Below are 27,732 nucleotides of genomic sequence, written 5' to 3' on the forward strand. Positions count from 1 at the left end.
TATATTTAATGCCACTGCTAGTGCCCTGTCTTTGCTATTATTCTCAAGATTGATCGCATGCTTTTGTCTTGGTTCTCAAATTGCTCAGTTAACTTCATTGGGAAGATTGAGGAGCCCATGAAGAGTATCAGTCACAGTTTGGAGTTCATCGGTTCTCGATCGAGAGGGGCCACTCGAGGTCGGGTCGGATGCTACTCCTGCCGCGGAGGCGCAGCTCTTGTCTTCTGAGTAGTTTTTGCTGAGGGCTTGGGGAGGCATGTTCCCCATGTATCTTTGTTTTTGCTTTTTGTTTTGTGTTGTGCAGCTGTACCACATCTAGTGTTACGCTGCTTTTGCTAATTCCTGTTGGGGGAATGTGGCTTGTTGTGCTTTCTTTTGCTTTAATTTAAGTGGTTTATCCACATTTTCAAGAACCCATTGACGAGAGGTATCTATTGCCAAAACTTGATTCTCTGCCAATGATTTTTTTTTTTTTTAATTCATTGACTACACTATTTTTTAAACTGCTATCGACCTTGCATGGATGTAAACGAAACGTTGTTTAAAGTATAAATGTCCCCTTTGTCAGAAGATGGACCTTCATCTCTAGCAATATAGAAAGCAGGTTGTTTAGGGAATGGTAGACAAGTTTCATTGTGAAGCATTGAGATTACTGCAGATATATTTGGCCGGTCTGCTGCATGATCTTGCACACATAATAATGCAACATGAATACATCTTGAGACCTCCTGGGGAGGATATAAATCTCCCAGAATTGGGTCAACAAGCTCCAAACTCCTTCCCTCTGTCCACAACTCCCAAGCCTGTGTCATATTCATGATCAATTAAACAATTGTTATCTTTTCCAAAAGAAGAAGAAAGAGAAGAAGAAGAAGAAGAAGAAGAAGAAGAAGAAGAAGAAGAAGAAGAAGAAGAAGAAAAGAGAGAAAAAGATTCATATTGACTCACATATCCAAGGAGATTCACTGTATTATTTGCATGCTGAAAACAAGTGTTCTTCTTGCCACTAACAATCTCAAGAAGCATAACTCCAAAGCTATATATATCTGATTTCACTGAGAAAAGTCCCTCCATAGCATACTCAGGTGCCATATAACCACTGCATGCCAATAATATATAACAGGCTGTATTAGAAGAGTCATTTTGGGAGTTAATCATCAACTATTGAGTGAAAAATTAACTACTTACTAAGTGCCTACAACCCTTCTTGTGTTTGCTTGGTTCTCATTCTGTCCAAAAATTCTAGCCAGACCAAAATCAGATATCTTGGGATTCATTTCACTGTCCAAAAGAATATTACTAGTCTTAAGATCTCTATGTATGACTTTCAGCCTTGAGAATTTGTGAAGATAAAGAAGTCCTTGTGCAATGCCTTCAATGGTGTGAAAACGCTTTTGCCAGTCCAGTTCTGCTCTTCTACTTGCATCTGTTAGGTCATTTACTCTCAAGTTTAGTATCTGTTAATCATGAACAATGTAGAGAATGAATACTCACCAAAGATGTAGGTATCCAAGCTTTTGTTTGGCAGGTACTCGTATATCAAGATCTTCTCCTCTTTTTCAATGCAACAACCAAGAAGTCTAACAAGATTCTTATGCTGGAGATTTGCAATTAGTGTGATCTCATTTTTGAACTCCCTGTTTCCTTGTCCTGAATTTTTTGCAAGCCTTTTTATCGCTACAGTGTAGCCCTCCAGCATACCCTGAATTAGTATTTCAAGATGAAAATAAGAATTTGATTGGTCTTGTAACATAAGCTGTTTCCTTAATGTTAATAGTAAATTAAAACCACATTTCTTCATATGTTTAACAAGTTGAAGCTGAGGAATCTCACCATGTAAACAGGACCAAAACCACCCTCCCCTAGCTTGTTTGAGTCACAGAAATTATTCGTGGCAGCTGCGATTGCTGTGAAACTGACTTGAGGACATCCCTTATTGTCTTCTCCATGCATCATCGCATCAGCAAACAGCTTGGATGATTTTGGATTACTACTCATCTCCTGGTTTCTTAGCTTCTTCCTGACTTTAAATAGCAAGAGAGCTCTACTCATATCTTGGTTTCTTAGCTTCTTCCCTAAATTAAATAGCAACAGAGTTCCAACAATTTAAAATCAATGTTTGACATTTATAAATTTGATATAATAAAATTTACCTATTGTTTTTCCATACTTGCAACAGACAGCACCTGGTAGAAGCACAGCTATGGTTCCTGTTACCACTAATATTATTACTAAAGCTGAACTCTTCTTTCCATGATCTGCAGAAAAAAAAAAATACTGAGGATCACTTACAGTTATCAACATCGTCAGCATTAAAGAAAAATGGATAAGGATGAACACTTGCCAGGAACTTGATTTAACTCAGAAGCCACAAGACGAACATATATGTCTTGCCCACCATCATAATTTTCTTGAAGACCCAACAAATCTTTGGACCACAGCAAACAACCAGTGCCATTCCCATTCGCAGAAGCATAAGCAGTGCAAGAGCAATTCTTAAGGCACATGGCTTTACAATCATCTAGAGCTAGACTTAAATTCTGGACATCAGTCTGAAAAATAGGCAGTTTGGTGCTTGTTAATTTAAGAAATCCATCTCCTTTTCCGCATTGCAGAGTAGCTCGTCTAACACAACCACCTGACCAGTCGTTTGATCTCCACTGGTTCTGGGAACTGGGTTGGAAACCAAGCAAACACTTGCATGGTAAATTTGAATCATTAGCACAGAGGCCATTGAATCCACAATAACTAGGGACTTCACAGGGGAACTTCTCTGGTTCAGCCCAATATGCAACCCATTCTCTTCTGTCTTGAAACCATGTTAGTTGCTTAAACTGTCCTGAAACATCCATGATTCCTCTTGAAATGGTAGTTCTATCGTCAATGGCATACGAGTAATTATCTAGATTCCAGAGAGGAACATAACTGAAGTTGTAGAAGTATGAAGCCACCTTAAGGACTCGGCTGAAATTCTGGCTATTAGAAGCTTGTCCTGTTTTCTGAAAAAGAAGCTGGTGAGTGTTATTAGGATCAAGTCCGAGAGAGAACACACCTGGGGCAGGGTCTTCTGAGTTCCTCCATGAAGTGATAAGCTGGTTTTGGCCACCTAGCATCATGCCAGGAAGGAATGTATCAGTAGGATGATCAAAACTTTGTCACAAGAACTCCTGGCTGTATTTCGAAGCCTTTAGAACAAAATTGCCAGAGTTCATTAGCTTGGCTATTGTCTGATTACTGCCTTTTGTGTTAGATGAGAAGATGGTTCCTTTTGAGTCATTGATCACCAAGGCTCCTTGTGTGTCAATGGTGATAACTCCAGATGAATCAGACACTGGCTTTTCACGGTTGGCAACCCAGATAATGGTTTTTACAGGGAGCTGGTGATACCATATGCCGACGTAACTGTTGGTTGAATTGGTTGAATTGAAAAATCCCAGCTCATAGATCCTGTTTGAAGAAACGAGTGATTGGCCTTCTTTGATGGATTCACCCAACAGGAGAGTGTTCTGACCTTGTGAAACTTTAAGTAAAAAGGTATGCAAGATCAATAGAAGAAGAAAAGAAGAGGAATGGATGATGATGATGATGCTGCTTTTGGTAAACATGATTGGCCGAGCAATACTAAAAAACTCAGAATTGGGAGGGATGTGATATGTGGTATTGGGCCAAAAACAATTAAAAAAGTGAAAATATAATCATAATTCATTGAAATAAAGGAAAGTAGACAACACAGAAGGTGCTCTGTTAGAATATTGGGCAAATTTAGTCTGCAACATTGACTCGGCTTTATTCAAAGGAAAAAAAAAACATTGACTTGGCTTGGCTTTGTTCCAAAGGAGGCTTGACTATGCCCAGCGTACACGTTATGGCAGGTGGGAGGCAAAGAAACCTTCAAAAGTCGGTGACTCTTCCAGTGTATGTAGTTGGTCCCACAAATAAATGTGTGCATAAGAAAAAAAAACAATTATTGAAGTAAATGTTAGTAAATTATATACTGAAATGTACATGCTACCACTTGTGTCCTCAACCACGTCGACATCAAAACAACTAACATCTCCTATTGCTCTGTTCATGGGCCAAGCGTATTCGGAACTTCTTCACTCAAGCCTTCGCTCTCTCAAATCCTTCAACATCCCTCCAATATCTCTGGGACAGATGGCAACCCCAATTTCCCTTTTCTGTGGGAAAGTTGGGAATGTCATTTTAAGGACTATCATTTGGAACTAGAAAGAAATGCACGGATTTTTTGTGATAAATATTGTCACTTCATTTGTAATTGCCAAATCTAATTACATGTTTCTATCATGAGTTGATGCAACCCCAGAGACTAAGGCAAGATTGGAAGGCTAGACTGTGATGGCCAAACGCAGTTTGGAGTTCCTAGGACATCATACAGTCCCAGGTGGCAAGCAATCAGCTGAGTAGAGAGTGAGGTTTCTAGTCTTGCCCACACTCTAGTGCTATGGGCCAGGGCCTGCGTGCCATTTATCTTTGTTATTTTGTTGGTTTTTGTTGTTTCTTCTTTTATTGTGTTGTACCTTGTCAGCCTCCACTTTCTATTATCTCTTTTCTGTTTTAATGCATGTGGTTTATCCACTTTTTTTTTTAAAATGTACAAACTATAATACTATGAGAATATTTCCTCTTATATTGTAAAAAGTGTTGATGGAGAAACATGCAGCCAGATACATGTATAGATGAACTACTGACCTAGCTTCCATTGAAGATAATGTGACATCATTTGAGAATGGGCTACATTGGAGAATATATATAGGCCGGAGTGCCGGTGAGGAAGAGCATGTTCCAAAATCCAAGCTGCCATTTTGTGATAAAACCTTGTCATAGAACCTTTCTTAGAGTCCTTGAGGATCTAAAAGGAAGGAGTGGTTTAGTACGAAAGAATCAATAGGGTCATTCTCGAAAAGAGACCATAGAGGGAGAAAGCGGACTAAGATTAGACAAGAACAAGACCATCCTAAGCAAGCCTCATCATGCTAGCTTCGCATTTGTTTCTACACAAGGGTGCAATAGTGGAACTAGGACTAGTTGGTTTTTGGGGGGACGCAAGACGCTGAAGACAAAGTGTAAAATTTTTTTATCCAACAAAACAATTATCTTCATTAAAAATCGTATGAAAATATAACAATAATTTGAATATATATATATATATATATATATATTATGTAAACATAAATCACAATTTAAACTATTGCTATTGTTGGTGCTGAACATATGAGGTATATCAGTGAGAGAAGGTAAAATCGATCCCTCTTGATATAGACAACCAAATTATAATTTATTTTTAAAAACTATAGTATATTAATTTGACATGCCATATCATGAACTTATATTTTTTTTAATTACTAATTTTTTTTAAGAAAATTTATAGGCAATTTTAAAATTTTTGTTGAATTTTCTCTAATATTTTTAAAATAAATTTAAATTAAAAATAAATAAATTTTAAAATAATAAATTTAAAAATAATTCATAAGCAGAATTCGATCCTATCCTCAACCATTCCCACTAACCATTCAAGCACACAAAGTTTTACATTCAAAATATCTAAATAAAAAATTATTACATTAATTTAAATATAAAAGAACCATTTATTTTTTTATTTTTTTAATATCTCTCTTTAAGGAGGATAGGTTTACCGGAGCCAAGGGGGAGGCCCCCTCGGCCCCTTTGGTTTTGCCCCTGCAAGGATGTCATTCATTTATTTGCTTATTTTGTCCTTTAATTACAGTACATGGTTAAGGCGCTTGAACGTATGTTACTTGGATAGTGAATGGGTTGACCCAAGGTTGAATTCCTGGGTCGGGCAGTACTGTTATAGTACTATTTATATACTGAAAATACTATAAAAATACTATAGCGATACTGTTTATTCAATGTTCATGGGTCCCCTATGGGAGGATGTCGTTTCCCTCCCTCCAGGGTTGCAAGGCAGGGGGGATTTATTAACTTGGTTTGGTTTCTGAAATATCTTTAAGGCGTGTACATGGTAGAAATCTAATTGCCCCATGTGATGTTTGGCCGAGTTAATAAATCTCTAGAGGGTCGTTAAGCCATCGTAACTAGTGCACCTCCGTACTTGTATGTCCCTTCGATACCCCATTGTGGGGCGGCGCTTGTCGCCTTTGTAAAAAAAAAATGAGCTTGAACATGAGGTTGGACTAAAAGTTGTCTTGATTAGACCGTCTAAAGAGCTACCTTGAGCAACTAACCATCTGGCCAATTAAAACAAATAAAGAAAGGCTCCATAATAAAAGTATTGGTGGTCTCATTTTTTCGTGCCCAACCTTATTGTTTGGATGTAATAAAGAGGGTGAGTTAATATATATATATATATATATATATATATATATATATATATATATATATATATATATATATATATATATATATATATATATATATATATATTTTAATAATCATTACTTGGTGTAGTTGAATGTTATGAGAATGATGAATGAGTAGATCCATGATTGAATTCCTGGGCAACGGTACTTTTATAGTACTATTCATTCACATTTTCCTCCCCTTTAGAGTTGTATGACAGCGGGATTTATTAACTCGGTTTAGTTCTTGAAATATTTTCTAAGCGTGCACATAGTAGAACTTTAATCACACCATGTGAAGTTTGGCCGAGTTAATAAATCCCTAGAGGGTCATTAAACCACCGCAATTGGTGCACCACTATATTTGTCTGTCTTTTGACACCCCTTGTAGGACAGTGCTTCTCGAATTTGTCAAAAAACAAAACAAAACAAAGTAAACTTTGATAAATTCAAACATACATCTCCAAGCATGGTGTCAATGTCCCCCACTGGGTTGATTTCATTGTTTATTATCTCTCTTGCCAAGCAATGGGTAATAATTGAGCTTGATCAGGCCGAATATTGTTAATACTTACAAATTAAAAATGTGCTTAGTAGAAATTAAAAAGAAAGGGTGAAAATTAACAACAAAACCATTGGTATGACATAAAGAGTGCAAGTGGGAGGGCAAGGGTTCAAATCTTTCCAGAACAGTATTGTTCATGTACTATTCATGCACTGTACACTTAGATCAAGTACTATTCACGGGCCTGGGTGTGGGTTCACTATAGGAGAAATAGTGGTTTCACATCTCTAGGGTTGTAGAGCAGGGAGATTTTTCTAAGAGGTCTGTAAACTATCATAACTGGTGCACCTCTGAACCTGTCTATCCCTTTGACAATCCCTTAAATGGGAGGCACTTGTTTTTGAAAAGTGGATAAACCGCATTCATTGAAAAAACGACAACAAAACATCCATTAGCAGTGGAAAAAGATAGAGAAAGTAGAGAAAAACAAGCAACATAATAGAAAGATAAAACACAGTGCAAGACAACTTCCATCGCCTAGAGTGGAAAAAACAAAAGCCTAGCCTTCCATCTTATCCGTATCTCTCTTCAGTCCCGCCTGTCTGAAGAATATTAGCAAGGATAATACATGGGTCTATTAGCTCTATGCTGCACCGAACACAAGAAATCTGATCACCTGAAATAGTGTTTTCATAATTATTATTTTTTTGCTAAAATTACTAAACAAATTCGCATTAGCATTGCATACTATGTAACAAAGTTATACGTGCCTAGTTTACTAGCACCGAGTCTAATGTAACAGCATTATTAGCCACCATATGCAAACTGTTAGATATCCATTAGCTCACCAACCTTGTAACAACATTATTAGCCACCATATGCAGCACTGGAAGAAAAGTTCTGAAACTAAACTCTATCCCAAGAAAATCAAGGCGTGAAGCACGCTTGTGAAATTGGCACTGTACCACTGGTACTGTAGCTCTGACACCGTAGAAAATGCACTGTATATTGTGCTCTCAAGTGGATTTAATCCCAATGGCAAAATTACAATTGTGCTCTCAAGTGGCTTCACTGTTAATGTAGTTTTTTTTTCTTTTCATTTAGTATATTGTGCCAAACCCAATTTATTTTCTAGACCAAATGGGTTGAACCCCAACATTAACATATATGTATACGCTAGTATACTAACAGTGAGGTTGCTTGTGATGCTGAATTTCAGGGTAGAGGAGGAGTCTCTCAGGAAATCATTCCGGTTTGCCACCGAGACCACTGTGAAGACTAGGATGTGCTTGTACTATATGCCTAGGTACATGTTGGTTGAGCCATTGAATGTGAAGAAACCGAGCTCAAAAACTCCAAGAGGTGATACAAGAGTGTCTCCATCTCTCAGAAGTTGGCTTGGAGTTAAGTTATGAATACATATAGGAAGAAAGATTAAGATCAGACAATAAGACAGCCATGCATCAAGAAGCCTCTCCATGTTTACAAAGGATGTTATTTGTTTCATTTGTTTATTTTTCTTCTTCTTCTTATATTCAAGTGCATACCAGTGAAGAAGGTATTCTTCTTCTTGTTTTAATTTGTTTATGGTGCTTAAGGAGAATAGTCTCGTCAGACCAATAAGCAATTCCAACGACCACACCAACTTCCATTTACTTTTTTTTTTTAAAAAAAAAATTATTTCCACATTGTGTAATAGAACAAGTACTTGAATCTCGCCACTGCTATTTATTTTGGTTTCTGATGTGCTGTGCTCCATGTTCAACCATGCCCTGTGTCCCAAAATTCTGGTGGGGGTGCCTCTGGGGTCTTTCCAGAGTAGATGTAATCTTCATTATGTGGACGATCTTTTGGTGTTGACCTCTGGGGGATTGGAGGATCTCATCTTGTTTATTTTTGAAGGTTTGAGTGGTCTGCACGCCAATTTCTCTAAGACTTGTTTGTATTCGATTAACAGGGATACCTTTCCGGAGGTCTCCGCGACTACAACCTTGAACTGTGCGTCAGGGATCCTCCCGGTAACTTATTTAGGTCTCCTAATTTCGGGTAGAAGACTACGTAAACAAGACTGTGAGGTGATTATCTCTAAAGTCAAGAGAAGGCTTTCTTCGTGGAAAACGAGACATCTCTCTTTGGGAGGCCGTCTCACGTTAGTGAACTCTGTCCTCTCGGCAATTCCTACATTCTGGATGTCTATGTTTAAACTTCCTAAATTGGTAATTAAAGACATTGACCGCGTTAGAAGGGACTTTCTTTGGTCGAGACCTGATTTGGACTGTCCGGGTCATAGACTTATCAACCGGAAAAGCATTTGTCATGCGCAGGATCAAGGTGGCTGGGGGATTCTGGATCTGTTCAACTTCAACCAGGCGCTGCTTGGGAAATGGTGGTGGAAGTTTACGACTGACCCTGACTGGGGAGGGAGTGATGTGATTCTCTTTAACTATGGCGGGCAGAGATGGAATCTCTTTCCTAAGCAGTAGGGGAGGATATCGTATTTCTAGAAAGGGGCGACTAGTTGTCTTCCGGCGTTGAGATGTTGTATCTCTCATGTTGTGTCGGCGGGCATTCATACGCTGTTTTGGAAAGACCGTTGGCTTAATGGTAAAACACCGATGCTCTAGTGGCCTGGAATTTTTTGTGAAAGCCGGCAGTAGGATGTTTCTTTCCAGGAGCTGGCTTACTTGTTAAGGGAGCCTCCTTTGTCTGACGACAGCGAGGTTCTACAAGCTAATGCCTGGATCCAGAGGCGACGTCATGATGTGGATGATATCAGAAGATGGGCTTTAACTAGAAATGGTGTTTTCTCGGTTAAATCATTCTATAATTTCCTTAATGATGGGGGACTGCGGTGTAGTGTCTCTGGCTTTTTTTTTGGAAAAACAGCTGTCTATCAAAGATTAACATCTTTAATTGGTTGGCCTGGAAGAACAAAATCCTAATTTTAGAGAACTTGGAATTCAGACGTTACAACAAACTCCCGACGACGACTTGGGTGATGTGTCATTCTGCGATTGAGTCAGTTGACTATCTATTTATTCACTGCTCATTCGCCCGGGAAGTGTGGATGTACTTTGTTAATCTTCTGAAGCTTCCTGAGCCTCCTAGCTCTTTCAGTCTTATTTGGGTATTATGGAGGGGGACAGTGAGGCCGTCTTCTAGGATCTATGTGGATTTAGTTATTAAGGCGTTAGCTTGGAATATTTGGTTTGGTAGGAATGATCGGATCTTTAATAATAAAATTGTCTCTGCACACTGCCTTATAATGAATATTGATCGTATGCTGCTTTCGTGGTTCGATGCTCTTGCAGATAATGTCAAGGGGAAGATTGATGAGACCATGTCCACTGTCAGGCGTAGCCTTGAGTTCCTTGGTCAGACAGGACAGCTGCGCACGGAGGATTCTAGGGAGGAGGCACCAGGAGCTGTCACGAGTTAGTGTCTGTTTGTCAGTGGGTGTTGAGGAAGCTCCCTTCCTAGGGTAGTCTGTTCTTGCTGTTTTTGTTTTTGTAACCCCTACATCACCGCTTGTGGTGCGGGGAGTCTGCTTCTCTTTCTTGTATGTACTTGGTTATCTTTTGCTTTCGTTATTTCTAATTTAGTGGTTTATCCATTTTTTTCATTGTTGTTTATCCATTTTTTTTTAAAAAAAAAAACATACTTGAATCAGGAATATTTTTTATTCTATCATCATAGCTGTTCTTCGAATAGCTTGACAAATTCTACAATACTATAAAGTTCTGGAGCCTATACAAAATTCTGATTTTCATTTTCCTTTATATACTGTAAGAATGACTATAATGGGTGTCAGACCCAAACTGAAGAAAAGCAAAAACTTTACAATTTGCTGACTTGGTGTAGACTGGCATCTACCGACCTTCAAACATTGTGACTGATATTTCATTGATGCTGACAGAGTCTTGCTTGCTAGATGATGAATCCACCTCTAAAGGGACTCTTGCTGTAATAAAACCTGGTTGTCTAGGATTTGGTAGTGTTGCACTTTCACTGCCCAACATTAGAACAACATTTGACATTGTTGGCCTGTCTTCAGGCCGTTCTTGAACACACAATAAACCAACTTTTATGCACCTCAAAACCTCTGCCATCGGAAATGCAAAACCAAGTGATTCATCAACTAGTTCCAAAGCATTGCCATCCTTCCACAGATTCCATGCCTGAGAATTTTCATGTTTTTGGTGACTGTTTTAGTCAGCAATGGAATTTGAGAAACATAATAAATTTATAAACATTGCCCATTTACCATACTTACATGTCCTAGAAGGTTTAGCTTAGGATCAGAGAGATATATTCCTCTGTTCTTCTTCCCACTGATGATCTCTAACACCAAGACACCAAAGCTAAACACATCAGACTTGACTGAGAAGATGCCATCCATTGCATACTCTGGAGACATGTATCCACTGCAACCAAGATCATTTTAGTTGATCAATTTCTAAGTGTATGGAAATTATAATCTATTGTGAATGATGAACAATGAGCAATACTTACTATGTCCCTACAACTTTTCTGGTATTCACTTCTGTCTCATCTCCGCCAAAAATTCTTGCCATGCCGAAGTCTGAAATTTTTGGATTCATTTCCTTGTCAAGCAGAATGTTGCTGGCTTTGAGATCTCTGTGAATTATTCTGAATCTAGAGTCTTGGTGAAGGTATAGAAGTCCGCGGGCAATTCCCATGATAATGCGGTGCCTAGTTTGCCAATCTAACAATGCTGCCTTGCTTTTGTCTGTTGAGAGTTATACACCATTAGATACTGCGGGAAGAATTATGCTTTCATCGTGTTTATTCATCGTATTTTAAATATCAGTCAATTAAATAGAATGCAATCAAAAGGTCTACATCTCTTGATTGTTTGATGTTTGAGCAAAATCTTTGGTTTTTGAGCCCATTGTTTCAGATATGCTCAAAGGGTAGAAAAATGATATGTTTCACCAAAACTTTGATCTCCCATCTCTAAGAATTGATGTCTGCAGTGACAAACTTCTCTTGTAGGTCCAACTTTGTTGGATGTGACACTAGTGCTAACACTTCCAACCAAAATTTCCATAATTAGCTTCATGAATTTGCTGCCTAATCATACTATTGGACCTTAAATGGGAGACTTCAATTGCAAGAAAAGTAAAGAAAGTTGATGAGAGAGGGGCCAAGCTCACCAAATAGAAGTGCATCCAAGCTTTTGTTAGGCATATACTCATACACCAACATCCTTTCTTCCCCTTGAGTGCAGCATCCCACAAGCTGAACAAGGTTTCTGTGCTGAAGCTTGGCAATGAGCATCACCTCATTCTTGAACTCATCACAGCCCTGCACTGAAGTCTTTGCCAGCCTCTTCACTCCAATTTCTTTTCCATCAGCCAACTTACCCTGCAGGAAAACATTGTCTTCTAAATCAGCACTAAAACTCAGTACACTAATCTCCATATCTAACCAAGAGTATTTGTTAAAATGAATTACCTTGTAAACAGGGCCAAAACCACCCTCCCCAAGCTTGTTTTCCATGGAGAAGTCCTCAGTGGCATCAACAATTGTTGCAAAATCAAATAAAGGAAGATCCACCTCCTTTTTTCCTGAGTGTTCATCGATATTATGTAGATCACTAAAAGTCATAGTAGCTCTGCGGGCAACTGTTTGCAAGAAACCAGTTCACATTTCAATTCATTTGAATCCATCAAGAAAGAATATTTGAACATTTCTACTTTCAACTGAGCGTGTGAAAGATTATTATTCTACCTCTTTGTATTCTTTTCCTTTTCCTTCTCCAAAGGCAACAGCCAATCAGGGTTATTATTAGCGTGCCCAACACAACAGGGACCACAATTGCGACCGTTGATGCCCCGCTATTGTGAGACCCGTTTGATGTTGATCCTGCAGAGCATTGCTTTCTCAGTAAACAAAACGGTTTATTGGGTGGCTTCAATGCATGAAGCTTTCAATTATTTACTGATAACCATGATAAGGTTTGCATCATGGCCAGCTTAGTTCATCTCCTAAGCAACATTCTGATAAGCTCTAATAAAAGATAGACATAGATCAATTCAACTGCTTCAAAGATCAATCAAACCTTTTCAGACAAGGACAACAAAATGCTCACAAGTTAGTCTGTGTCCTCCATATATTAGTATGTTGGTTAGTATAGTAGGTCTAAGATCAGAAAGGTCCAGTAGAGAAAATCATTGCTTCTAAGCCAAGTAGTCACAAAACAACCAAGGTCAGAATCGTCGGCTCCTTAGGAAAAGAACCCATAAACAATGTTCTCATTATCAACTTCTACAGAGATTTACTCTGTTCTATGTATATACGAATTTGAAGCAAGAAATGGAATAAAGGTGAGAAACACATACCCAAGTCTTTGGCCGCCAGGCGCACATAAAGATCCTGCCCAGCAAATGTGTACAACCTGAGATCAGTGAGCCCGGTGCTCCATGTAATGCACCCACTCCCACTACCACTGATGTTAGCACTGGCGTAAGCAGTGCAGGAGCAATTTGACAAACATTTGGCCTTGCAATCATCCAAACTAAGACTCATGTCGACCGTCGAACTGGAAGTATCCGGCAACTTAGTTTCGGCCACCGTAACAAACCCATCAGTTCTGTTCCTGCAGTCCAGCTCCGTCTTCCTAACACACCCATCAGTTCCATCTCTCAACGCCCAGTTGGTCGGCGATTTAGGCACAAAACCTTGCAAACAATCACAAATAGGCGAGTTATTTGGGTCACAAACACCATTTGGTCCACAAGGAGAGACACTATCACACTGATCTTTGGGAGCGAACCAGAACAAATTCCAAGACCCAGTCTGGTTTAACCAGACTAACCTCTGAGCGGAACCGGTCTGGTTAACAATAAGTCTAGAGATGATGCTCTGATCCCGGATGTTGAACGTGTAGTAAATCTCATTCTGGTTAGTAACATAAGTGAAGGTGAACATACTGTAAGTCTGCATCTCAGGGATGCCACTGTACCGAAGCCCATTCCACGGACCCGTACGCCAAGTGCGCGTTGAGCCAGACCAGAGAAAGATCTGTGGATCACCTTGTATGTCCATGGCCATCGTGTAAGGCCCAATCGCCGGGTCACTTGAGCTCAACCACGCCGTGAGATTCCGGTTGAGTCCTCTACGTAAGTCCCACCCTAACTTCATGCCCGGAAGCAGGGTGTCCGTTGGATAATCAAAGCTCTGCCATGCAGCGTTGTCAGCGCTCACACTCGCATCCTCTCCGACCACTAAGTTGCCGGTGTCCAAGAGCCGCGCCACTGGATTCTCTAAGCTTGTTGCTGGGGTTGACCAGATGATTATTGATGAGTTCTGTTCACTGATGACAAGGCTGCCGTTGTTGGTGATTGTGAGAACTCCAGTGGAACTATTGATTGGGTTCTGCCGGTTCAGGACCATGACTATTGTTTGAACTGTGACTTTCTTGTACCATAGCCCGACGTACTTGTTGGTTGAGCCTGGAGGGCTGAAGAAGCCAAGTTCAAACTTCTCACCGGATGAAACAAGAGTTTCGCCGTCGGTGAGGGTGTCAGCAGGTGTTAGAGTGTCTCTGGCAATTGTTAGAGAGAAGAGTGCCGAGGTGAGAAGGAGAAAGCATGATCTGAGATGAAGCTTTCTCATTGTTTTGGGTTCTAGCTCTGAAGGGAACATGGACTCTTTTATGTAGAAGCTAAATCAATTAATTAATGTTTGTGATAATATATGACACCCTTTAATTTCCCTTTTGAGAGTTTAATTTTTTTTCTTTAATTAAGTGATTATTAAGCAAGAGGCAAACAAATCAAAGGTGGGGCCAAGGTAGTGGGTGGTGATGATAAAGAAGACTTTTGTTTATTAAAAAGTCATTAAAACAATTGAAGTAAATAATAATTTGTATTAGGATTGTTCAATTATAATGAGCACTAATCTACCACAACTTGATCTAAAAGGGACGGGAGCGTGGTTTGTCATTCTTAGATCTATAAAAGAAGACATTCATGGCTGAGAGCATGGATTTAATGAGAATAAGAATAACGGCAGCGTAGTTACCAATGAAGTGTTTACATTTGGCGTAAATTGATTGATTAGCAGAAGAACAAATTTTGTGAAATTTATTCATTAATGTCATGGATAATTGGTAGCGGTTGGATGCTGATCAGATGAGCATGTTTCAATTAGATATGATCTTTGACAATTAGTCGCTGACTGACGAGAGAATGAGGGAGCCTTTGACTACGCTGGCGAGACTTGACCAGAAGAGTTATTAACTTTTCATTAACACATAAGTTAATATTAATCATAGATGAATTGTCATATTAATATGTGTCACATGCAGTATGTTGATGATCTTTTTCTTCTCACGACCGGGAGTCGGAAGACCTCAAAATTCTCAAATTAATTCTTCTCCTTTTTGAAGGATTATCTGGTTTGGCGGTCAACTTCTAAAAGAGCTATTTATATTCGACATCCCTTAGTATCCCCCTCCTTTCCCTACAGACAAGGATGCTTTGACACTAAACTGCGCAGTGAACCAACTTCCAGTTATCGATCTATCCTGGTGTTCCACTGCAAATGACCCCACAAGCAAGATTGGCTTAAGCTCACTCTTTCTATTAGTAATCGTCTTGTGATTTGGAAAAATCGCTATCTCTCGCTAGGGGGTCGCATCATTCTAATCAACTTTGTCCATTCTGCTTTGCCCACATGCTGGATGTCTAATTTTGATCACCCAAAATGGGTAAGGGCGGATATCGATAGGGTCCGATGCGATTTCCTTTGGAGTGGATGTGATATTTCCAAGCCCCAAATGCCGGTTAGTGGCATGGACACAAATTTACAAATCTAAAGACCAAGGTGCGTGGGTGGGGTATCCTTCATCTAGCGGATTTTAATCAGGCTCTCTCGGGAAAATGGTGGGGGAAATTCTCTATTTCTAATAACCCTTGCTGGTCAGAAATCATTGCTTTCAATTATGCGCCAAGTGGAGGGTCGATTGATCTATTTCATGCTACTCCAAGGATTAAATCCTTTTTTTGGAAAGGTCTCCTTAACTGTCGAGAGGGTTTCCTCTCTGGCGTTGAAGTTTCTATCAAAGATGGGAGAGATACCTCACTTTGGTTAGATTGTTGGATGGGGGGCCCACGTTGGCGAACAGATGGCCTGACCTTTTCGCCCAGTGGAGGGATCCTCTTAGCGCAGTGGCCAACTTCTTTCTTTCAAAACCAAACCCGTTTTTGGTGGAGCTCCTCCCTTGAAACAACCTCTAATTAATGGCTTATCCCTTGGAAGAGATATAAAATCCTAGAGATGGAGTGTCAAGGGCTTTTCGGTGAAATCTTTCTACTCTTTTCTTAATGATGGGGGTGTTTGATGTGCCTTTGGTAAGACCCTCTAGAAGGGCTTATGCTGTGACGCAGCATGGTGCCTAATTATTTTAGGATTTTTAAATTTAAATTTAAATATTCAAAGTAGTTTTATTTAGTATTTTGTAATTATCTTAGATTTATTAATAACTATTTTAGTTTTATTTACTATTTTGTCAATAGTTTAGATCTCTATAAATATTGTTTTAGGGTTTTGTGGAAGAGGAAGGATCTATTGAAATTTGATTTTCTTGTTTACTCTATTTTGAATGTGAGTTCTTGGATTAGAACTGTGTATTCACTTCGTTATGCCGGCTAAAAGTTAAAGCTTTCTTCTAGTTGGCCTCAAATAACAAGATTCTAACCCAGGAAAATTTGGCACGACGAGGTTGTAATAGAATCTCCACCACTACTTGCATCCTCTACAGTGCTACAGAGGAAAGGATTGACCATCTCTTGGTTAACCATCCGTACTCAGCTATGATTTGGGCCCTCTTCGAAACAATTTTCCTTTTGGTGAGGCCCAACACCATTCATGAGGCTTGGACCTTTTGGGTCATGAAGGGGACGCATACCGCTAAGCCTATTGGTCTCCTCCTCACTAGGGCTATCTGTTGGGTCATTTGGGGGGAATGTAATAATCACATCTTTACGTTTATATCTATAGATGTAAATGCTATTATTTGTAAGATTGAATGTTTACTCATTGCTTAGATCTTTGCAGCCCCTGATGCGATTAGGCCACACCTCAAGGAGGCTCTCCCAAAAATCAAATGCAATCTTATTTTTTCGGGAGCAAGGTGTCCAGAACCCACTAAACCCTCTCCCTGCCAACTTCGGCAAGCGAGCCAGTTATGTCATCTTCGATACCCCCTCCTTAGGCAGCTGCTACACCGTTTTCATCCATATCTTGGAAGATCCCCTGTTCCCTCCCTCCCTCTTTGTTTTCTCTCTGTTATAGTTCCTTCTGTCTAGCGTTTCACATCTGGTGACCTGGGTCCTTATCTTTTTGTTGTGCTGTCTTTGTCCTATTGTTTCTGTTCCCGCTATTTGCAATGCATTTGTAATTTATCCACTTTTTCAAAATAATAAAAAAAAAATTATCATATCAGAAGATCTGTGATGTCTCTCGTACCCAGGTGAGAGGCCACTCCGCCCAAGGTTGTTCAGTTTTTGTTTGTTTGTTTTCAAATTCAGTGAATTTTTTTTTTTTTTGAAAAAGTGGATAAACCACAAGCATTAAGAGTAAACAGGAGTACAACCCAGAGACACAGCAAAAACAAAAGCACACTACCCCACCAGATAGAAAGAGCAAAGAAGACACAAAGAAAAAAAGAAACCACCAGGGGTGATCCCAACAACAACAACCAGACCAAAAGCAGACCCTAGAGGAAAAGTCCTCTAGGGAGAACCTCATCTAGCCAAAACTAAACCGCGCCAAAGTTCGGTAGGCCCCTCGGGGGATGCTCGGAGTCGGGTCCGCAGAGGAGAGAAAATCAAGGCTACGCTTGACCTTCTCTACAGGCTCCTCCAATTTTGCCTTCTTTGGATCAGGGGCTGCAGATAACCATGGAAGAAGCATATGTTCAATCTTAATAATAATAGAAACAGTTGTATAATAAGTAGATTTGAAAATGCGTGCATTTCGTTCAAGCCATATATTCCAAGTGATTGCCCGCGCAATCAAATCCCAGAAGAAAATAAGAGGTTTTTTTTATGCTTTTCCTCCAAGCACCCCATAGGTCAGCAAGCAACGTAGGGACCCTCCTCAAATCCAGAAGCTGGCTAAAAAAATTCCGAATGTGTGAAATCATTGGACATATTCAGTGAATTTTTGTTATATTTTTTTAATTATGTATTTATTTTTTTATTAATAAATTTATAATTAAAAAAATTGGTCATGGCCCAATGTAGCACGGTAGTGGTTGGTAGGGGTGGACATGGGCCGGGCTGGGTCGGGTCTGGGCTGGGCTAGACTCAAATATACAACCCATATATTCGGGCTGGGCTGGGCCAGGCCATGTTCGGGCCAAATTGTTTTGATCCAAACCCGACCCATTTGATTATCATTAGGCCCAGGCCCAGCCCAACCCGACCCAAAAAATAAATAATTTTTTTATGAAATAATTGAAATAACTAAATAAAACTACTACTACAACCCCTAAAATTTTTAGAAAAATTTTTAAAAAATACAACACAAGTATTATAAATGTTTACTCTTTTCAAGCCTATTACTATTATATATATATAATTATATATATTATAAATAATATATGATATATATATTATTTATTTATTCGGGTCGGGCCGGGTCGGGTCGGGTCAAAATTCATCTGACCCAAACCCAGCCCGAAATTCAATCGGGCCAAAACATTTGAGCCCAATCCAGTTTTTTGGGCCAACTTTCTAAATCCAGGCCCTGTATTTTTTGGGCTGGGTTCGGGCCAGCCCATGGGTCACCCGGCCCATATCCACCCCTAGTGGTTGGTGTGTGGAAGGGGGATTAAATGGTTCCGAAGCTGATGTTTGGAATGTTTAGAATGCTTTGAATGGACTAGGAACTCCGACTTCTGGACCCTACATATTGAATTGAATAGTAGGTTGTGCTTTAAATTTTATCCACAAAATTAAATTTGAACTTCATTTGCTATTTTACTATTTATTTATTTATTTTGGTTAATTTCCGTAGATATCTTGGTCAGTTTGAGAAAGATCACCATAAATCATAGATGTGGAGGAATGTATATATATAATCTCTATGACGTGGTTTATACAAGGATATCCATAAATATATTTCTAATAAATATTTAAAAATTGTGGATAAGATTACCTGGGTGATACTACTATTTTTATTAAATAACTGCTGACTCAGTAGTTTACATAGTCTTAATTGATGTGGTTTATCCACCTTTTCAAAAATATATATATATTTTACATATGGCTCTACCTCCATAGCCAATTGAATTGGGAGTTCCAAATTTTATTGAGCTTGGTTGTTCTTTTGTTTTATATGTGGTAATCATTTCATACTTTATCTAATAACGTTGTGATTTATTCATTTTAATAAAAAAAATTATGGACAAACATAAGACAAGTTCCAACTCACTAGGTATTTTTAGATCAACTGAGTAAAACTTATCCATGTATGATACAAGGATGGGTTATCCATCATTCTTATCCATTTTTTTAATAATATTCATAAATAAATGTTTTTTTAATCCTTGGTCTAACCAACCAAGAATTTTTTTTTTATGGATATAAATATAGATAATTATTGGATATCTTAATACATAAAAAAATTTTTGGTTTATCTCAGAATACCAATCAATTTGTCAAACACACCCAAAGTGAATTTGATTGGGTTAAACAATGCATTGTTGTCATTATTTATTTCTCTCTTTCTTTTTAAGATAGATAAACCATATATACTAAGATAAAAACATGTTTTTTTTATTTTTTTAAAAGGTGGATAAGCCACTTCTATTAAACTAAAAGAGCAGAACAACAAACAGTGGTGGAAACAAAATATGAAAGCATCATATCATTAGATGTGCTACAACACTTGGGATACAAGAGCGAGGAATAAAAGCTTCCCCAAGCCGGTACCGAATGAAGTCCAGTCCATGCTCAAGTCCTGTGACTCCTCGGATTTTGGATCTCACTAGATTCCTCAACGCAATGTCTAAGATACTCTAGACTGTGATGGATTGTCGTCATGGATGCTTCTAGCTTCTCTTTAGATCCCTTTGTGGAAGTTGAGAACCAAGATAGCAACATTCGATCAATTTTCAACATAATAACAGGCACATGCAAGACATTAGCATTAAAAATATGATCCATTGATAATGGAGATGCAAACTATACAGAGAAGGAGAAAAACAAAGACATTAACAGGGATGTCCTAGGATAGAAAAGATCTTTTTTCCCAAGGTTTCAGGATCAACTCTGTTTATGAAATTAGCCAACTCCCACATCCATGTGGATGCTCTATAGGATCACTCGGATAGTTCGTATAGGCTAGGACCCCCAAAACTCTATATTTTTTCTTCACAATAGATGGAATTCTTTAACTTTTGCTTTTTCTTATTAAGGACTATAATCACCAAAAAAATAATAATAATAATAATTTTTGATTGTTGTGGAGATTGGTGAGAGCATTTTTAAATTAGAAGTATATATATATATATATATATATATATAATTTGATAAAGTGGATAAACCACAATTATTAAAAAGCCTAATCATTTACAGGCCAAGGTGTCTACAAAACAACGCCAACATCAGGGGCTAGACAACCAAGAAACAACCGACAAAGGAAAAAACAAAGACCACTAGACATGGAGCAACATAAGAAGGGTAAACACAGAAAGGTCTGCTCCTAGGGAAGAGAGGAAGTCCCTAGGAGACTCAGGAGAAAGGCACTAGGAGAAACTAGCCCATGCTAAGCTCGAACATCATGGGCTACTCGTCGCACCCCTCCTGGGTTCTTCAAACTCTAGGCTTCACAAGTATTATTTATTTCTTGATCATTTGATCGTCAAAGTTTGTCTTTAAGATTTTTTTATTTAATATTCCTTATAGTGAGTTTTAAAAAAAATAATAAAACCATGTGCATATATTAAAATAAATAACAAGTAATGAGGAGCGAGAAAAGTTTTTTTTTTAAATAAATGGATAAACCACGATAACAAGAAAAGTCAAAGTGAAAAACATTTCTCTAGACTACAAACCAGTAGAACTGATTATTTAATCCAAAATCAAGCCTACTCTTTTTTGAGCTTTGTTAGGAACTCTTTCATCCTGCCAAGAGTTTCTATCTTGTTTTTGAAAAAAAGTGGATAAACCACATTCATTGCAAATAAAAAGGAACAACAAAGCAGTCCACCAAGGGTGAAAATTAACAAAATACAAGGCCAAAAAGCATACGAGACAGAGATGAGTCTCAAGGCCCAAGGGGCCTAGAGTGCTAATAGAGCCTCACATCCTACTCAACTGGTCCTTCTTCGCCTGAACCTGAGGGGTGTCCAAGGAACTCCAAACTACTCTTGGCAGTCATGACGGAGCCTTCAAGCCTGGCTTTCTTCGACTCTGGAGCTGCATCAATCCATGAAATCATCATGAACAGGGCTTTGACAATGATAGTTTGAAAAGTAGTATAACTTTTATTAAAGATGCGAGCATTTCTTTCCAGCCAAATAATCCAAGTGATGATTCTAATGATAATGTCCCCAATAGCTCTCACATGAGAGGATAGCTAGGGCTTCCACATGTCCCAAAGATCAACCAAAGAAGATGGTGGAACAGGAAGGGAGAAAGAGTATGTGAAGAAGATCCAAATCCTTTCAGCTAATGGACACTGGATAAGCAGATGGTCTGTTGTCTCAATATCAGTGTGGTAGAGAACGCAAGTTGTTGTCGGAGGTCTATTACATCTTCTCTTCACCAAATTATCCAGGATCAGGATGCTGTTATCCCACGGCAACTAGTTGAAAAGATTAACCTTTTTTGGACAGATGCTTTTCCAGATCACGTTGGTTGTCGCACAGAGTACCCCACCATTCCTAAGGAATCCATAGAAAGACTTAACCGAGAAACATCCCCTTTCGCATCACTAGGTCCTTGTAGAAAAGTCTCCCTATTGATGACCGCTCTAAAGTTTTGATCGACACTAAACCTTACTGCATGAACTAAATGTTGAAGCTCCTTCGGAGTGCCATTTTGGGAATGAGAAACTCTGAAGTGCTTAGGCCACAGATCCTTAGGTGCATGTTGTCAACCCATTTGTCAAACCAAAATAAGGTTGTAACTCCATCCCTAACAATGGGTACAATGCAGGCCTAAAAGGTAGGCAAACACCGAAGCAAACCATTCCAAAAAAGGACTTTTGAGCAGGGGGACGGCAATGTAAGTTCCAAGTTGTAGAGTTTTGGTAGTAGTTAAACTTAATAACATTGGCTCCGCACCATTGGGTATCCATGGCAATTTTCCACCACCACTTACCCAAGAGTGCCGCATTGAAATCAACTAGATTTAGAATACCCCAACCACCATGTTCCCGAGGTTAGCATAAGCGTTTCCAGTTCACTAGCCGAATCTTGGGGCGGTCTACATTAGACCCAAACCAAAGGAAGTCCCTCCTTATTCGATCAATGGAATGGCAACCCAGCTTGGGAGCTTGAAAGTTGACATCCAATATGACGGGATAGAGGAGAGCACGGAATTAACTAATGTAAATCTACCCCCTAAAAACAGGAATTTAGATTGCCAAGCAGTTAGTTTGACCCTAATTTTTGCAATCAAACCTTCCCAATCTTGTCTTCTAGGCTTTCGTCCAGAGAGAGGTAGTCCCAAGTAGGTGACTGGAAGCAACCCTTTACTGCAGCTAAGAGTTTTTGCAAGAGCATCCGATGGCAATTGTCCCAAAGAAGACAAGTAGAGCCACGTCTTGTGGAAATTAATCGCTAAGCTTGTCATGCCTTCAAACAGATAAAGGATTAGATTTATGATTCTCAAGTCCTCCATACCACCTGGTCGTCAAAACCAGGAGATCATCAGCTAATTGGAGGTGACACATCTTCCAAAATTTCCTAAAGGGACGCCGATCAGCACCCCAAACTCAAGAGCGTGCTTGAACATAAGGCAAAGAGCATCAGAGACGAGCAAAAAGAAGTGGGGACAAAGTTTCTATCTTGTAGTATACACTATTTATTCTTTGCTCCATCTCTAGTGGACTTAGCTCATATTGGGTTTCATGTACTGTTATTCTTCTTTGATAATATTGGGGTTTATTGTTTTTTTTTTAACATCAAGCCAGCCTTGCCGGTGATACTAGATGATGGCATGATGCTTGTAATGCTAACGTAACGACGCTGGCATGTAGCATGCACTATTGAGCCAAAGGGGACCAACTACAGTGTGAATGGGCTCTATTGGTAAACCACGAGTGGCTTTTATTCGAGCCAAGCGGGTCAATATCAGCTTTAGAGTCCTCCACCTGCCAGTTTTTAATCATTCATACAAGTCAATGGCCAACCAAACACATTGACAAAAAGAAGGCAAAACAAGACTCATCCCTTGTGAACATTATTTCCGAAGTTTCCTGAGTTTCATTCGTCAGAACAGCAAAAAAATGGATGTTTTTGTATTCACTCTTGTTGTAATCAACCTCTGCGATCACCTACGTGAAGAGAGTATATATGTACCTGTGTAGATATATATAATTTTTTAAAAAAATAATAAATAAATTATGTTTTATCTACTTTTATTAAAAAAACATCTAAGTTTTATCAAAAATATTTAGTCCAATAGTACGTAGTGGCCACCAGCTGTGGAAGTCGGCTTACAACTCAATCTCTATGTCAGACTAATAAAGAGACAGAAATAGATTATCATTGCCCCCATCTGTATGCCCTAAATGTATGTGTTTGCCATATTTATAAAAAAAATAATTTTAATTGTATTTTTTTCAGTATTGATAATTTATATTTTTATTAATATATTTATAATTTATTCACATTATTATTATTATATATATAACCTTCCCAATAATGAGGGTGATATATATATATATATATATATAACCTTCCCAATAATGAGGGTGTGTATCATAATTAGTTTTTCATGCTAGAATATGCAACAATAATGCACACAATCTTTGAAAGAAGTCGTCAAATGTAAAATATTGGATTACATTAAGGAATAATCTTTATTTTTATTTATATAATATTAACAAAATATGATCTTTATCAATAACATATTGCAGGGGAATAATGACAATACCACTGAAGGGTCAGCATCATTGCTTTTAGTGGATTATGGACAGCATGGCTGTCATCGCTTAACTCCGTGATATAATTTATTAATATTATATTTTTTTAGGTGGGAAAAACTAGATAAACTACAAACTATCAAGCTGGGAAAAAAAACAAATTACACAGAAAAATAATAATAAAGAGGCCTCCCACTCTCCAAAAAGCAAGAGAAAAGTTTCATTCTACTCTCCAAAGAGTTCATAGTCTAATAACATTGACTCTGTTGTAAAAAATATTAGTGTAACAAGTTTAAATATGGAGTTCAAATTCTGATGAACACATTAGTTGTAACAAAGTCTCAAGTTATGAATGCAAACGTACCACAAGTCGCTAGGTGAGATTATATGGGCTGGAGCAATCACTACAAGAAAAATAGAAATTTGGCACGATCTATTTGGCACGGTTTTGATTCCGTCTCAAAATTTATCACTGAAATTGCAGCGAAATAAAAATTTAGTGACAATATTGTCACTGATATTTAGCACGATTCTACTAAATCGTGACAATTTTTGTCACTGATATTTAAGCACCATTTATGTTATCGTCTAAAATTTAGACAAAAAACAGTGCCAAAAACCGTGACAAACACATTTGTCACCATTTTTGGCACGAACAATCCTAAACAGTCCCAAAATCATAAACAATGGAGTCCATGGGTTTTGGCACGGTCAACCCTAAACCGTGCCAAAAACTGTGACAAACATATAATCCCTTTATTTGTCACGATTTTTGGCATGATCAACCCTAAACCGTGCCAAAAACTGTGACAATAGAATCCATGGTATTTGGTACAGTTTATGGCACGGTTTAAGGGTAACCGTGCCAAAAACCGCATGACAAACACATCATACATTAATCATTTTTAGCCTGTGATCAATCCCTGATTGTGCCTGTCACATTTGTAGAAAAAAAAAAAAATTATGATCTCTCACCCTGAAGAAATAAGGGAGAAGTTATGATGGGTTTTTAAAATAAAAATGAATAGATTGTGACTTTATATATTAAAAAAACATTACAAAAATAAGAAAGCATGACATCCAATAAAGCTAAATTTCTTTTGCATTTTTATGCTCCACATCTAGTGGACAGTCTGGTGTTTGGTGCTTCCTGTAATATCATTTGAGGTGGGATTTTTTTCTTCCTGTTTTTAATTTAAGTGATTTATCCATATTTTATAAAAAATAATAAAGCAAAATTATGGTCCACTAGAGATGGATAATAGCTATCTAATGACAAAGAAAACCACAAATGAGGTGGCCCTCTGAAGGCAATCAACTCGGGATATCTTTCCTTCATAAGGACATGGCTCTCGGTTAGAGTTTCAATCCCTAATTTATGTTCGTGTTGGTGCCTTAGGTGAAATTATAACAATTTTTTTAATTATTTTTATTACATAATAAATTATATAATAAAAAATAACAAAGTATAGCAACTAGCATATAGAAGCCTATAGGGCCAAGAGGCCTTAGGCACAAGGCTTCGGCGCATTAAACGAGAGTCGAAAAGCTCGAGGCTTCATTTGGTAGTAGTTATTGAGTCCTCAAGTTTGATTTTTTCACTTCGGTAGCTTCTAGGAACAAAATCCAACCATTACAATTTTATTTATTTATTTATTTGATAAATAATGATAGACAATTGTGACATATATTAAAACAAAAAGCAAGTATTGAATATAATTATATTATAGTATTCTTTTAATAGAGTTGTCACGCCCCAAACCCGAAGCGTTGACAAACAGCTGCATACCTACAAGGTCGTAACCAAGTAGGTACGCAATGCCTCAAAACCTGTCTCACACTAGAAAGGACAACATCTAACAAATACACTAAATTTCAAAAACATCTACAATTTTTGAATTATAATGAAATCACATAACACTATCTGACATAATTACCATTAAACAAAAACAAAAAGAGTTAAGTCCACAAGAAAAAAGGAGTTTATTAACTCGATAACAACTAGACGGTGGCTTGCTCAACAACCCCGCTAAGGTGTCCACCACTCAATTCTACTCCTGATCTGAAAGGGAAGAGAACAATTTAATAAGCTTGGGAGCCCAGAAAGCAATCACTAAGAAATATCGGGATCACATAAAGTTCAATAATTTCAAAAACACACTCAGACATGACATTGCACAATAAATATCAGAATATTTCAAAACAGATATAATTTATCAAAAGAACGAGCATATAAGTATCCCAAATAACTAATGGCAAAACAAAACATCAGAATTCATTTGTTTAAACTCAATGACTTGTGTCAGATTTCAAAGCTCATTTGTTTACCCTCGGTGATTAGAGCCAAAATTTCAGAGGCCATTATTTTTCACCGACGAAATGGTACGAAACTATAGTTTCTATGTCAGAAGTACATATCGACACGATCAGCGTTTAACCCCTAGTGACAGGATTAGTGCATAGTTAATTGGGGACTAATTTTTTATGTCAAAAAACTCCATGTCCTCAAAACAGTAAACTTTCAAAGTCAAGACCGAGCAAATATAGATTAATCTGCCACGCAAAAGAATATCCATATTCGTATGATCCCTTATTTTTATATCAAAATAATCAATTATTTAAACCTAAACCAACCATTAATAAAAGTTTTTAAATGGCTCAATAGTTCATATAATTCAAAAATACAATTAATCAAAAACAACACATACATATATAATCATCCAACAATTCAAAGAAAATAATCATAAATTAAATAAATAAATTAACTGAGAAAAGTTTCATGAATCTGTGAGTTCCTATGAAAATAATAAAAAATTTATAATAAGGAAATAACTAAATGAGGTGAGTTAACTTAACATTTCTAAATACACAAAATATCATAAATCAAATAAATAAAAATTATGTATATTTATATCACTAACTGCTGGAAGAAAATGATCAACAGACACAAAAGTCAGAACAAATAGTATATGAGCGAGTTTGACGGTAAAATTCAAATTAATTAAATAGTCATGTAGAACATTATCGGAAATCAGAAATTTGCATATGTATGTATATATACATACAGATTTATATGTGATTTACTTACCTGAGTAGCGTCCAAACAAATTCTATGTCTTACAGTGAATCAAGCTTCTTTGAAACACCCTATATTAAAATTAAAATTCCAAGGCAAATCAGAACTCCTTTATCACACATAACAAGATTTAATATGGTGCTACTGAACACAATTTCTAGAGTATTTTACCCTATAGGAAATTAATAAAAGGCATAGTTTCAACCAACGTTGTACACTCACAACTATGGCTTTATTCTAATAACAACAAAACAATGTCAGAGAAATTGTATAGGGTCTTCTTAACCTAATGCTAACACTAAGCCAACCTAAACCAGAATGATTAAAGAATTTCAAACTAAATCCTAAGAGCAGGATAGAGCATTGGAATTTAAAACAAAAAACAAAAAACAAAACAAAACAAAACAAGCTCCACAAATCAATGATTTAGTCCACAATTTAAAAGAAAGCACACACATTCTAATCCACTAGAGGTATAAAGGCTATAATTATAACCCATAAGGTACGGTTCTAGCAAGCATGGTCAATTATATTGCTTTTCAAACCCTTTACAATTTACAGAAAATTAACAAAGATAGAAACCATCACAGCATATTAACAATCAAACCTTTTTTTAATAATCTTAGTTAAACAAATCAAATCACACGGATTGTCCTTAGATTAATTCTAGATCAAAGCAT

At 37.7% G+C, this 27,732-nt stretch overlaps 3 protein-coding genes across 3 annotated transcripts; all 3 read right to left on the reverse strand.

Annotated features, from left to right (window-relative positions):
• Positions 1-437: 437 nt before the first annotated feature.
• Positions 438-3,134, reverse strand: LOC120278047 (G-type lectin S-receptor-like serine/threonine-protein kinase B120). Its single transcript, XM_039284942.1, has 7 exons — positions 2,345-3,134; positions 2,154-2,258; positions 1,834-2,075; positions 1,495-1,702; positions 1,189-1,426; positions 949-1,099; positions 438-803 (listed from the first exon to the last, which is right to left on the reverse strand). Exons 1-7 carry the CDS (start codon positions 3,114-3,116, stop codon positions 507-509), a joined length of 2,013 nt encoding a protein of 670 aa, XP_039140876.1. The 5' UTR covers positions 3,117-3,134; the 3' UTR covers positions 438-506.
• LOC120278048 (G-type lectin S-receptor-like serine/threonine-protein kinase At1g11300) lies at positions 3,124-3,653 on the reverse strand. The gene has a single exon (XM_039284943.1). The coding sequence runs from the start codon at positions 3,603-3,605 to the stop codon at positions 3,156-3,158; it is 450 nt and encodes a 149-aa protein (XP_039140877.1). The 5' UTR covers positions 3,606-3,653; the 3' UTR covers positions 3,124-3,155.
• Positions 3,654-10,507: 6,854 nt separating this feature from the next.
• LOC120277262 (receptor-like serine/threonine-protein kinase SD1-8) lies at positions 10,508-14,530 on the reverse strand. The gene is made up of 7 exons (XM_039284030.1): positions 13,212-14,530; positions 12,601-12,735; positions 12,325-12,494; positions 12,024-12,234; positions 11,359-11,596; positions 11,120-11,270; positions 10,508-11,024 (listed from the first exon to the last, which is right to left on the reverse strand). The coding sequence occupies exons 1-7, from the start codon at positions 14,515-14,517 to the stop codon at positions 10,716-10,718; spliced, it is 2,520 nt and encodes an 839-aa protein (XP_039139964.1). The 5' UTR covers positions 14,518-14,530; the 3' UTR covers positions 10,508-10,715.
• Positions 14,531-27,732: the final 13,202 nt, after the last annotated feature.

Source organism: Dioscorea cayenensis, chromosome 15 (assembly GCF_009730915.1).
Source record: "Dioscorea cayenensis subsp. rotundata cultivar TDr96_F1 chromosome 15, TDr96_F1_v2_PseudoChromosome.rev07_lg8_w22 25.fasta, whole genome shotgun sequence".
Lineage (NCBI taxonomy): Eukaryota > Viridiplantae > Streptophyta > Magnoliopsida > Dioscoreales > Dioscoreaceae > Dioscorea > Dioscorea cayenensis.

Bases quoted from the DNA above. Each gene is read 5' to 3' on its own strand.
- LOC120277262 (XM_039284030.1), bottom strand. From the start codon at position 14,517: ATGTTCCCTTCAGAGCTAGAACCCAAAACAATGAGAAAGCTTCATCTC. The intron at 11,597-12,023 runs GTGAGCTTGGCC...AACTCTCAACAG, and splicing joins CTTGGATGCACTTCTATTTG to ACAAAAGCAAGGCAGCATTG. The intron at 11,271-11,358 runs GTAAGTATTGCT...TCTTGGTTGCAG, and splicing joins AGAAAAGTTGTAGGGACATA to TGGATACATGTCTCCAGAGT.
- LOC120278048 (XM_039284943.1), bottom strand. From the start codon at position 3,605: ATGTTTACCAAAAGCAGCATCATCATCATCATCCATTCCTCTTCTTTT.
- LOC120278047 (XM_039284942.1), bottom strand. From the start codon at position 3,116: ATGATGCTAGGTGGCCAAAACCAGCTTATCACTTCATGGAGGAACTCA. The intron at 2,076-2,153 runs GTAAATTTTATT...TATTTAATTTAG, and splicing joins CAAGTATGGAAAAACAATAG to GGAAGAAGCTAAGAAACCAA. The intron at 804-948 runs GTGAGTCAATAT...AATATGACACAG, and splicing joins CAGTGAATCTCCTTGGATAT to GCTTGGGAGTTGTGGACAGA.